This window comes from Somniosus microcephalus, chromosome 11 (assembly GCF_052327205.1).
Source record: "Somniosus microcephalus isolate GS21.2 chromosome 11, FLI_Smic_1.0, whole genome shotgun sequence".
In the NCBI taxonomy this organism is placed as follows: Eukaryota; Metazoa; Chordata; class Chondrichthyes; order Squaliformes; family Somniosidae; genus Somniosus; species Somniosus microcephalus.
The window spans coordinates 188,076,141-188,089,789 of record NC_140997.1 but is presented as its reverse complement, the minus strand read 5'-3'; the positions used below and the strand labels follow the sequence as shown (position 1 = coordinate 188,089,789).

At 42.0% G+C, this 13,649-nt stretch overlaps 1 protein-coding gene across 3 annotated transcripts in view; it reads left to right on the top strand.

Annotated features, from left to right (window-relative positions):
- The window catches only part of cep15 (centrosomal protein 15), a 30,420-nt gene extending 19,172 nt beyond the window's left edge, over positions 1-11,248 (top strand). Inside the window, exons 4-6 of one of the 3 annotated variants that reach the window (XM_086001532.1) lie at positions 2,024-2,098; positions 4,834-4,891; positions 7,385-7,505. In XM_086001532.1, the coding sequence (XP_085857658.1) occupies positions 2,024-2,098; positions 4,834-4,891; positions 7,385-7,407 (156 nt within the window). In that variant the 3' untranslated portion in view covers positions 7,408-7,505. Of the gene's footprint in view, positions 1-2,023; positions 2,099-4,833; positions 4,892-7,384 lie in introns of all 3 variants that reach the window. The other 2 variants (XM_086001530.1, XM_086001531.1) reach the window with 2 other exon arrangements.
- The last annotated feature ends 2,401 nt before the right edge of the window (positions 11,249-13,649 follow it).

The following is a 13,649-nucleotide window of genomic DNA, read 5'->3' as shown; positions in this document are numbered from 1 at the left end:
AATGTCTAGTTAATTTCGCGAGCGGCGCAAACATCGCCGCACCTGGGCACTAGTTGCTTTGCGCCCCAATTGGCGCCCTCTTAAGGCGCTAAAGGGAGGTGCAAACAACTGAATTTTTCCCCCTTTCTACTGTCTTTATCCCATCCTTTATTATCAGGGCTACCCCTCCTCCTTTTCCATTTTGCCTATCTCTTCTAAAAGTTAAGTATCCTGGAATATTTAGTTCCCAACCTTGGCCACATTGCAACCACGTCTCCATAATGGCTATTAGAGCAAACCTATTAATTTCTATCTGCGCTATTATTCATCTATTTTGTTGCGAATGCTTCGCGCATTCAGATACAGTGCCTTTAGCTTTGACTTATTTCTATCCTTCCCAGATGTCACCTTGGTCACTGATCCCTTATTACCTTTGTTACTCATCTCTGTCCATTCCTGACCCACTCTGCTTATTTTTACCCAAAACTCTACTCTGCTTTCGAGCCTTGACATTTTCTCTCACTGCTTTTAAATTTACTCTTTCCTGAATCCTCCCCCGCACCCCCCCCCCCCCCCCCCCCCACTTCATTCGTTTGATGCCCTGTCTACTGCCCTAGTTATTCGGTTCGTCAGGACACTGGTCCCAGCCCAGTTTAAGTGGAGCCCGTCCCAATGGAATAGCTCCCTCTTTCCCCAGTACTGGTGCCCATGTCCCATGAACTGAAACCCCTTCCTCCCACATCACTCTTTGAGCCACGCATTTAAACCTCTAATCTGTTTGCCCCTATGCCAATTTGTGTGGGGCTCAGGTAACAATCCAGAGATTATTATCCTTGAGGTTCTGCATTTTAATTTGGATCCTAGCTCCTCAAACTCCCTCAGTAGAACCTCATTCCTAGTTCTACCTATGTCGTTTGTTCGTACAAATGGCCTCCTGCACCATGGTGCCATGATCAGCTTGCTCATCCATCCTGCAGGCTTTTCCCTCATTCACACAGGCAGCAGGAACCTCATACCTGTTGGACAAGGGCAAAGGCTGAGCCTCCTCCAGCACTGTACCTAGGGTCCCCATACCTGCCTGAGTTGCGGTCACACCCTCCTGTCCCTGACCACAAACCAGACCTGTACCACGACCTAACCTAAGGGGTGTGACTGCCTCCTGGATCAAAGTGTCCAGGTAACTCTCCCCATCCCTGATGCCCCGCAATGTCTGCACCTCCGACTCCGGCTCAAAAACAGTGAGCTGACATTCCTCAAGATGCAGGCACTTACTGCAAACGTGGTTGTCTGGGATCGCAACGCTCTCCACAAACTCCCACATGCTGCAGTTGCAGCACACCACCTGCACTGCCATCCCTATATGACCTTGTTTTATTTAATTAAATTTGTAATTAGGTAACTTAGTTTACAGTGTATTTTCTTGACTAGTTACTTGATCTAGATTAAGTTATGGGTACTGAAATTAAATAGCTACCTGTAACACAAAGCACGACAAGTAGTGCAGGCAAAAAGCAGCAACTCCGACCCCCTCTTTGAATTCCTACTCTTTCCAAATTCCCAAATAAATCACTCTGTTTAAGTACACTCTGTTTTAATCCCGCTCCGTGCAGACCGCTCTGTCTGGAGCCAGTGTCCTACTGATGCATATTTCCATGCCCTGGCGCGCACGCACACACTATATGACCAAGCTGTCTTGGTATAAAGCACTTTCCGTAGCTAGCAAGTGACCCCCAACCACTCTTCAGACCTTATGTATAGAGCTTCACTATTGCTCCTCCAGCTGTTAAGGCTAGTTCAAGGGATCAAAGATGCACGGACTAGAATCTGCAACCTACTAGTTGAAAGATGCATACTTTATTTGCCACAGTAGTCAGTGTATATGTTTACAGTTTAATTTTTGAACAAGCATTTAAATGAAAATTTAAACCTCAAGATATGAATTTCTGTATTTTGGAAGTGATAAAGCATAATAACTAATAATGGATGACTGTAAAATGTTTTACTGAATATTTGTTTATTAAAGATATAAGTTGTATTTTTTTAGGATTTGGAAGTAGCAGAGGAAAATTTAAGATCTGGAGCACATCTGCATCTGCACCCTACTGTTACCGCGCTTGAGGTACATGCCCACTTCCTGTGCTGTTGAATATCATTGTTACACCAGCATTTTAATTTACCTTACTGATTTTGAAAATTTGAATATCCGATAATCATTATTACAGGGGAGTGTGTAGAATGATTTTCTTGAGCTGCCCCTAGTGTGTGGGAGGAAGATTAAAGCTTGTCAGATTGTGAAGGAATAAGCCCTTTAACTTATTCAGAAAAATACACCATTCTATGAAAGAACTCTGGCCTTATTAAAACATGACAAACTGGGTCTGGAAATCTAGAAACCTAACAATGTAATCGCTGTGAAAGAATTCTGGCTATTGAGATAAGACAGTTGTTGACCCTGAATAAATAACCTTATTGAAACAGAAGTAGGGTTGCAAAATTCCAGGAATTTTTAAGAGGAAACTTTCCATGGGAATTTATGGGAATTTAGAGTTTTTTTGCGTACTGATGGTCTTTGTCTCTGACCCTTATATTATCTTTGTCATCAAAATAGACATACTGTTCCATACAAATAAAAACAGGCTTTCAAAACTTTATTTAGGTTATAATTTTGAACTTTATTGAACCCCCACAAAAAAGACCCATCTAAAATAATATAAAAAGAGCGTCAGCTTATTTAGCTGTAATTTGTCCTTATTTTGTCCCTTCGGAGTCTTCTACTCCTCATTGCTCCTCCTGATTCTGTGTCTCTGTCTCTGATGTGTCCATTTCCTCCTCTGTGTCACTGTCTAGCTGTGTGGTGGACACTTCTGTATCTGGCTCAATAAGTTGTAGGTTTGCCCAGATAGCCACCAGTTTCTCCACTCTCTTGTTAGTCAGAGGCCGCTGATGAAGGTGGGATTTGGAGTATCACCGATGCAATGGGTGACAGGGCCTCAGATGCACAAAGTCCCTTCCACCAGGTATGTGCACTGATATGCTTGCACGATTCCCATATCCCGTCCCCATTCCAAAGACCTTGCTTGGTAGAGAACTTTGCCAGACTTCCCAGAACTTTGCCTACGTCCAGATTGAGGTGGTGTGAGAGGGTAGAAATCACACTAAGTGCTGTTAATCTGTTCTCCAGAAAGTATTGGTCTCCCAACATGCGTTGGGTCCAGCGTGTATGCTGCAGTATGAATTGGCTTGACACAAAATTCTTGACGCGTCTGTATGAATTGAACAATTGCCTTCTCCTCTGCTTTGAGCAGCAGGGATGTGGGTAGGGCAATGCTGATTTGTTCTTTTAAATCAGCAAAAAGCCTGAGAACATCTGACAAGACAGCGTCATCTCCTTCAATCTGAGCAATTGCAGATGCTACTAGTGAGAGTAGTTTAAGGTTGCTAACCACTCTCTCCCAAAACACATCATCCAGCAGTATTTTCTTGATGGTGGTTTCCATATCCCCAGACTGGGATATTGCCATTTCTTGCAGCGACTCCTTACCATCCAGAAGGCTGTTGTACATTATGACAATGCCACCCCATCTGGTGTTGCTGGGCAGCTTCAGTGTGGTGTTCTTGTTCTTTGTCATTTGCTTGGAGTTGTAGGTTGCTGCAGCTACCTGTTTTCCCCTGACATACTTAACAACTTGCTTGGCTCTCTTGTACAGTGTTTCCATGGTTCTCAAACCCACAATGTCCTTGAGGAGCAGGTTGAGCCCATGAGCTGCGTACCAAATAGACGTAATATGAAGGTAGGCCTCCTCCACTTGAGCCCAAGCAGCCTTCATATTCGCAGCATTGTCAGTAACTACTGCAAAGACCTTTTGTGATCCAAGATCGTTGATGACCGCTTTCAGCTCATCAGCAATGTATGTGCCTGTGTGTCTGTTGTCCTTCATGTCTGTGCTCTTGAAGAACACTGGGAGAGGAGTGGAGACGATGTAGTTTATGATGCCCTCCCCTCGTACATTTGACCACCCATCTGAGATAATTGCAACACAGTCTGCCATCTCTATTGTTTCTTTGAGCTTTCCTTGGACTCTGTTATACTCAGCCTCCAGCAAATAAGTAGTCAAAGCATGTCTGGTGGGAGGACAGTATGGAGGGCGAATAACATTGAAAAATCTCTTCCAGTACACATTGGCTGTGAGCATGAGGGGTGAGCCTGTCGCATATACAGCTCGAGCAAGGCACTCAGAATCACAGAACAGAATCACAGAATCCCCACAATGCAGATAGAGGCCATTTCGGCCCATCGAGCCTGCACCGACACATATCCCACCCAATCCCCATAACCCCACGTATTTAATCCCCTAACACTAAGGGTCAATTTATCATAGCCAAATCAACCTAACCCGCACATCTTTGGACTGTGGGAGGAAACCGGAGCACCCGGAGGAAACCCACGCAGACACAGGGAGAATGTGCAAACTCCACACAGACAGTAGCCCGAGGCCAGATTTGAACCCGGGTCCCTGGCGCTGTGAGGCAACAGTGCCCCCCACTCATCTGCATTATTCTGGCTATGGTTATCCATTGTATCAAAGAACCTTCCAAGTGGGCCAGGAGTTGCTGATGATAAGGAGCCTGATGCTGAATGTGAACCAGCATCTTCTTAAATGGAAGCAGAGGAACTCTGGGCTGACTGCTGTGAGCTTTGAGTGAAGTTGTTGCATTTGGATAAATGCTGCTGCATCTTTGTGGCATTCTTTACATATGACTTTGTACAGTGTTTGCACATGTACACAATCTTTCCATCTTTAATGCCTGGGGTAAAATGCTTTCACACGGTAAACGTGGCATTGTTCTATGCAGAGAAATAAAGGGCATTCGTCTCTGTCGAACTGCGGTCGATCAGCACGATTGCAACAGGGTGAGTAAATTTTTCCTGATGCTCCATGTGATGGAAGCATGACGCTACATCACCAATAGAGGGAGCTAATCGCTCATTGACTCATCCAATCAATCAGGACACATTTGTTCACAGTCACACAACTTGTAATTATTAAAATAAGCCGAATAAGATAAACATATTGATTAAGAAATTCCTTAATAATTAAGATTCCATCTTTGTTAGTAATTTTGAGAGGACTTGTGGGGAAAAAATGAAAAATACAATTTAAAAAAAAACACAATATTATGCTAGCATGTGCTTTTTTTGCGCAAAATTCCCAAGCTAAACTTCCCGTGGAAAATTTCCGGAAATTTACCGGAAACTTTCCACCCCTTCGCATCCCTAAACAGAAGGTGCATGGCTCCGACAGGTTGACCTTTTGGGAACAAAAACAATGGTTCACCCTGGATAATGTGTTCTAATTTAAACTTCGTAAAGATGGCACATAAGATAAGGAACATCTATCTGCCCTCGTAAAGATGACATGAAATAGGAACACCTGCCCTTCACACCTTTTTTATATGGTCAACCCAGAACACCTGGAGATGAGACAAGATTCTGGAATATTACAAGCTGATGTGGCAGTAACAATTGCAGAGGTCGGCAGAAAGATGAATAGGGATAATTAACTTGGGTGAGCAGAAACTTTAAAGGAAATACCACTGAAAAAGGGTATAAATATTGAAGCCTCAAATGGGACATCAGACTCGCTTTAATCGGACAAAGCGATTCTCGACCACAGAGGCAGCTCTGTGGTCTCCAACTCTATGTACCTCGGGGATCAAAGGTATTTGATATTGATGGATATCCTATATAGAAAACTTTAAGAACTGTAATACTGTAGCAAAGTTAAGATTTAAAAGTAAGATTCTCTGTTTAAAAAGATCGTATTTCTTTTTAGAACTGTTAAAGTTGCGATTTGACTGATTCACCAACTGTAAATTGCATGGCGGTTCTTTTAATAAATCTCTATTTTTAGAGTTGTCTCACATAAGTCTTCTGTATCAATAACTCGCTAACTCAATTTCTGTACACTCTTTGGTGAAGAGTTACAGAAGTTTTCCAGACCCTCATAATATTCGGGACGTTAGTCTAGCTAAACTTATTAAAAATGCTATCTGGAGGACGGTAACATTCTCTGGTTGTTCCTTTCCTTTAGGGAGAGATAGCCCGGACCTTTAGACCCAGTTAAGCATCTTTAGGATTCGGCTACCTCAAAGTGAACGTCTGAGAAATACGCCTGATCCGGGGGTCTAGGACTAGTAAAAATCCCTTCATTATAAATCATTTTTTAAACTTTTTTGGGGGGGTGGTGGTGGGAAGATAAAATGTCGCTGTTTGGCTTGAAAGCCCATATCAGAAGCACATACTCAGTATTCTGATTCGTGCTACAATTCTTCAAAAAAAAATACCAAACTTGCATGTCTGTGCTGTAACAAGATTTGCAAAGTACTGTGTGTGACAAAAGGCATTACATTCTGATTCAAGTAGGATCAGCTGCTGCTTTCCAATTTTCTTCTGAAAATCACTGCTCCTTGCACCTTCTTATGGCTGTCTGTAAAGCAACGTGGATAGATGCAAGGGAGCAGATCACCTGCATGGCTTCATACCTGTGGGTGGTGTGTGATGCAGAGTGACTTGAACTCAAGAAAACAACCAACTGCAAACCCCTCCCAAAAAAAAATCCAATCTTTTACTTTTGTGTGCTTCTAAGTTTTGTAGCCTTCCTCCATAGAACCTCAAATCATAATCTATAATTTCTTCACTTCTGTTACAAAAAGAGAGAATACATGACTTGCCTTTTTCAATACTCGGTCAATGTTACGACAGTTATAGAAGCCAATAAGATACTGGAACATTTTGATACACCAGTAGAATACAAGTCTAAAAGAGTTGTACTGAGACTTGAGAATGCACTGGTTAAACTACACTTGTGATACTGAGCCAATTTTGGTTACCACACCACAAAATATAGGGGCGGAGGAGGGGGGGTGCGGAATTGATCCAAGAAAATATCCTGGAATTCCTTATCTAACAAGGTTGTGGGAGCACCATCACTACAAGGATTGCAGTGATTCTTGGAGAAGGCCACCACCAGCTTCTCAAGGCACTTATGAATGGGCAATAAATGAGGCCCTTGCCAACATTGTCCATATCTCAGGAATTATTTTTTAAAAAGCGCTCGTCTCCTTTAAACATGAGCATTGGTAGAGCCCTATAAGCAGGTTGACTGCTCCTTCATTGGCTTCTAAATGGTAAGTCATGTGGAGAGACCTGAAATGGAAAGGGAGGAAATAATAATGAAAAGAAATCCACAGTGCAGAAATAAAAGCACAGAATTTTTAAAATTCTATTTTAAAAAATTTTGTGCTTCGCCTGGAAACTTTAGGAATTTGTAATGTTTGGGACGATATAATTGACTAGAATACAATTATGTTTGCTATTTGTAAAACTTCTGTTTGTTCTATGCAGACCAGATACTGGGCATCCGTTGAAGAACAACTTCCTAAATGGGAACAGTTTTTACTGGGGCGAACAAAGAGTCTTGTTGAAGTGAGGAATCCAAAACACACAAAATCACTGAAAGAAGCACCTCGAGACAAAGTTACCATTAAAAATACTAATTTACCCCCTTTAGCCTCAGCTTTCAAGACACCTCCTCAGTCTCCACACTCAGAAAAACAAAAAAGAACGAAAGCTCATAAAAAATGATGGCTAATACAGGAAATACTTCTGTTACCAGTTAAATTTTGGGAAGATTTGTTAGATCAGACATTGCTGTTAACTGAATAGGTCATGGGATTTTTTGTCACGACACAATATAATTTAATCCTTTAACTGCTGAATGCTTTACTGCTTTCAAAATTTCCCGACACAGCACCAGCAATTTATTTTTGTAAACTTCTATTGTGGGATATTATAAAGTAAATTCAAAGAAATCTATAGGAGTGCAAAACATTCCGAGGTATAATTTGCGCTAATATTATCAGCGCAAAATAGGTGAAATCGGCCGAACCAGCGCAAAAGATACGGGAATTGTAAACGTAAGTTGCGTCAAGCGTAAATCGAGTTTCCATAATCTTTAGCACTAGTTTAAAATTCATTTTGCCTGAAGCCGGCCCCGCCCACAAAACTGGCCACGCCTCCAGATTGAAACAATGCGGATGGCAAGTTTCTGCCGATTGCGGCCGTTCGAGGAAGCTCTTCAAATTGAGCTTTTTTTTAGGCTCACAGGCACTAGAAGGCACATTTTAAAAGTTTTTTCCATAGTAAAAAATATTTAGTTTACTAAGAAACTGCCTAGTGTACACCAATGAAACTAGTAAATGGTTCAGTATTGTTTTTTAAGTCATTTTCAATTATATAAAATCAGGTTACTCACACCTAGAGGACTCAACACACTTATTAAAAACGCTTATTTTTGTGATGAGCCCATTTTCAACTATATGAATAAAACTGCGCCAGGTTACATCAATGAATATTTTTTAATACTAAGAAAATAAATTAACGATTACGTTCGATTGCGCTGGTTCGTGGAGGATTTTAAGTTTGTGATTATGCAAATGATTTGGGTAGAAACTTGAACCCATCACTTAGAAAAACAGCACAATTTCAAGGACAATTTGCGCCCAGTTTACCAATTGCGCCCAAAGCGGAAACTCTACCCCTCTGCTTAGTTAGCTAAAGAAACAAATACTGAAATTATAGTCAGGGCAGGTGATTTAGCATGATGCAACATCCATGAAAACATTCTGTGAATATCTACACTTTTTGTACATGGTTTATTGTCTTGAATATTTCAGTTTCGCATAAAAACTCCCAAAGATAGTGAAAATGCAGCTTTCTGAGCAAATTTGAGTGCTAAAATCACTGGCCCTAATTTTTGTGTGTGTTTTGAATTGAGCGGGTGCTAGGCTCCTTAGATGGCTAAATTGCTATAGTGGATGAGTGTTAAATTCCCGTTATGGATCTTTTAAAATATTTTCTCTTGTAAAATATACCTGTTTATTTGGATTCTGATAATTGAGGGAACCTATTTCTATGTTGCAAGCTTGGTATATTTTACACATGCACTTTGGGTTGATATGGTTGAGAGAATAACCATATACTGTTCCTTTTTTTTTTAGTTTTAACCATATATTATGTTTATGGATAAAGGCAATACATTTACATCAAAGAATGGCATGTTATCAATTAGTGTATTTCTGTAAATGTATGACCACATAGATGAGTACTGAGATGGCCGGTAGGTAAATGCACCAGCTGGCATCGTAATGAATCATGCAGAAGACCGGGGAAGTCCCAAGTTTAATTCCCAGGCTGTGTTTACTTAGCTGATCGGTGCTGGGCAATGCTTCCTTTAATTTTTTTTGGGTGTGCAGCCCCTTTAACAGGCTGCGCGGCCCATTCAAATTTCCGCGCCTGCGCGGTTTTCCATTTAAAAGCCAGTGAGCCAGTTGTACGGGAGCTTCAGACCACCGTGCGGCCGCACAGCTTAATGGGAACATTGGTGCTGGTGTACTATTATTGACCTCCGTGGCCACGGGATAATGAGAAGAATAAGCCAAAGTTCTCACTTCTCAATGCCCAGTGGTACATGCTGGAAAGAGGACATTTGTGAATTTTAGTTTTGGGCAAAATTGGCCTCTTTGATGCCACCCATTGTCATAGTTTAGTGTCCAGGCTCATTGTGGAAGAATGAGCACTTGGATAAGATAGCAGAGGCCTGATGACAGTAGTGAAGCCATATTCTAGGATGAATCACATACTTTCAGGAAAAGAGAATAATAATGGGAGAGATATTAGCAAATTTAAGATTTTAAATCTTTGAAAATTATAATTGTAATAGTGTTCCTTTAGTTGAAGGAGTTATGTGGGTGACACTGCAAATAGGAGAGGAAGTGAGAAAATTGATCGGCAAAAGGAGAAAAAAATATGCTAATTAGTGAGCCATATTTCAGTATTACCTTAATACTGAGCTCCAGTGGTAACATGGAAACATCTGAATTGCTGCAAAAAATGAGGAAGGAATATCTTAAATGAAGGAAAATTGGGTAAACCAGGTTGATGATGAGGAATGTCAGTTGTAGAAAATTTGTATTCAAGTATTTACAGAAGTGTAATTGTCTCAGTTATCTTAAAGGGATAGACTTGTTTGAGTTACAATTTTACACGTACTTTACAATTGCTAGATCAAACATCACGGCCCAGAATTTGCTGCAATAATAACAGCACGTTGACGGCTGTAGGGGGTTTTGCTCTGCCCAATTACAGGGGTCTTTAGTGCCTGTTAATGTATTGGGCCTCTGTCTCCTTTATACCCTTGCAGCTTATGTTAGCCTGCAGGTTGGGTGTCACTAAACACCCTCTAAGGAGATAGAGAACAACAGCTTATAGAGGAGGACTAGAATACGGTGACGACCCGCACAGTTTATACCTAATCTGCGGGGTACTCCTGAGCCCAAGGGCTCCTATAGTCCTCTCTCTTTTTCCCTAGCCTGCTGCTCCCTTGTTTGGCGGGTTCGAAGCGCCCTAATGCCCCTATCTGGTTCTAACTCCAGAATTTGGATGGAGGACGATGCACTTTAAATAGACACTCGGAGACAAGTAGTCCTTGGAAAAAACAGGTGACAACCAATTTTATTTGGTTCTACCACAAACGTAATAAACACACACACACTATAACTATAAATAAAATATGGGAGAGAACGGACATAACGAAAATGTTTTACACTGTTTTAACTTTACCAAGTCCAATCCCACCAACCCACTTTCCTACCTAGATTAGACTGACAGTTACAGGCCCTTGGATTATACTCACAGCCTATTTTGAGTGCAGTTGTTGCTGTTGTTGGTTGGTTTGTGCTTGATGGAAAAGGCTCCCGAAATAGCGGGAGTGAATGTCGTCTTCCACAGCCACTTCGGTCGTTGGTGTCTTGTTGATGTCCCCGGGACGGGAGTCGGTATACGGTGCGGTTTCTTGCGGTGATGTTGCGCCGTCTGGTAGCGGAGTAAACTTTCAGTATGCCGATTGAGTCTGGGGCCTGATGGTGGATCTTCTCATCAGCATGGTTGGAGTTCTTTAGATGGTAGTTTTCCCCAGCTCGTCTCTCCCTCAGCTTCTTAACTCGCTCTCCTGCTCTTTCTTCTGGTCACCTAATAATCTCTTGGTTCTGTATTTTATACCCAATTCCATTTCGGCCTCTTCGCGCCCAGTTAAATTGGTGTTTACAAGTGTGAGGGCAGGGGTATTGTTTTGAGTGCACATCGACTCCTCCAAGTCTGCTGTCCCATTGTGTCAGTCCTGGGACTTGATTATTTTGGGCCACCTCTTAACTGTAGTGATCCCAAAACTATTGTCCCTAGTCTGAGTTGATTAAGGTGATGATGGCCTGTACTCATAGCTCGATTAGGGGTGAGTCACCTATTCAAACCTGGGCCGGGTAGTCCCCATTGGCTGGGGATTTCCTTGCTTCAGGCCCGACTCAGTCCCCTGATTGGCCTTTGAGAATGCACTTTGTTTCGATTGGCCGACATCTATGGCTCGCTTCTGAGCCACAGTCCCGGGTATTCAGATATCCCAGCCTGCTTTTCGGGACCACTGCATTGGCCGAAAATGTTGGTTTTAAACTGTATAGGGCAATCTAATTTTGGTCACCTTGCCCTTTAGAGGGCTCCAATAAAACGTGGTTGTGGATTTTCAAACCCTACACAGCGCACACTGTTATAAGTGTATTAAAAACCCCCAGCAATTTGTGGTGAGGAAGAGATAGGCCGTGTTGCAAATTGGCACCAATTGCTGTTCGCCTAGCAAAAACGGGAGCTTGCCGCTAATCTAGAGTGTCAAGAAATTGTTGGATTTGTGCCATAAATACAAATGAAAGTCGCCGCAGAAAGTTAGGGCTTCTATTTCACAGTGTAAGGACCCGGTTAATGGGGTGATTTATAGTCCTGACCTGTCACTCAAGCAAATTCTGGGCCTGTGTATTTCATTCAAAATTGTACTTGATTAAAATGTATTTGTTAATTGACAAATATATTTGCCTGAATCTCATGTGTATGATCCTCTGGCTATGATGTATGTAGATTGCTAAATTACTATATCAATTTATTTCTGTAATGTGTGGGAAATAAAGTAAATCTATAGGACATAAAGTATGCTGATTGACTCAAAAGGTCTTGAATAAAACCAGCCAATGAAAAAAAAAGTAGCCTATGAACAACCAGCAATCAATCAACCCTGAAAATTATTCAAATAAAAAATAATGTTTGTAACATGGAAACAATTCTAAAAATAAATCACACGCGACCAATCCAATATTTCAAATTGTTCCAACAACTTTCCCTCATAGGCCTTCTGAACTGTTCCTGGAGCTTGGATCATTGACCTGGACCTTGATTGTTGATAAATCTCGAACCCCACATGCTTTTTTTGGGATATCTTCACATGTGCAGTGTCTTTCAGTGCTTGCTTGCGCATTTAAGGCTCAAGCTCCAGACTTCCTGCTTGGACTCGTACTAGTGTGATCGTAGTCCAAAATCTGCAGTCTGTAGGTCTCTGCTCCCTCCCCACCCTTGTGTGCTGTCACACTTCAGCCTTTGAAAGCCGTCGGACCCAAAACATCTGTGAGTTATGTCCTAGGTTGCCGCCTGACTTGGGCTCCTTTCTCGCGCCCCCACCATCTGCACTGTGAATGCTGTCCCTTTTCCCCAGCTCCCTCCTCTGAATGCTAACAGATTTCAGCTTCCTGAGTGCTCCCTGGCCTAGCCCCTTTGATGTATTCCCAGTCCAGAATGAGCCCCGAGGCATCCATTTCCATCCTGCTCCCACAGTTGGATAGCCTGTTCCTATTACCCATCCCTGACCTGATACATACTGGTTTTCACTGTGTAAGACATAGAAATTGAGTTCTTTAATAAACATGCATGTAAGGGCCAGACAGGCACATTGCTTTGATGTACAAAAAAAAGTAGGAGAAATTTACAGAAAATGTGATGGAGAAAGAATGAGGAAGTGTTGGATACAGAGATGTAGACAAACAATGAGAAAAGTGTGAAACAGGAGCAAGCCATTTAGCCCCTCAAGTCCATTCCACCATTCAGTTAGATCATGGCTGATATGTACCTCAAATCCATTTACCCACCTTTGATCTATATCCATTGATACCCTTACCTAATAAAAAAATCTGGCAACCTCAATCTTGAAAATCTCAATTGACACAGCATCTACAGCCTTTACAGGTGGGTATTCCAGATTTCCACTACCCTTTGTGTGGAAAAAGTGCTTCCTGATTTCACTCCTGAATGACCTAGCTCTAATTTTAAGATTGTGCCCCCTTGTACTGGATTCTCCCATCAGAGGAAATAGTTTCTCTGTATCTACCCTATCGTATCCTTTTTATCATTTTAAACACCTTAATTAGGTCACCCCTCAACCTTGTAATCTCAAGGAAATACGAGTCAGGTTTATGCAACCTGTCTTATCCAACAAGTACAATGTACTTGCTACCTATGGGGATAATGATGTAGGCTGCAGGAAGGACGGTCAGAATACTAACCATGGCACCGTGGAGCAGGAGACAGTCCAAGGGGGGGAAGGAGCAGAATAGGGGATTTGATAATTAGGGGGCTAGGTAGCGACCTTTGTAGTCGTGACCGAGAGTCCAGAAGAGCATTGCCTACCTGGTGCAAGAGTAAAGGATATCTCGGAGCAACTGGATAGGAACTTGGAAAGGGA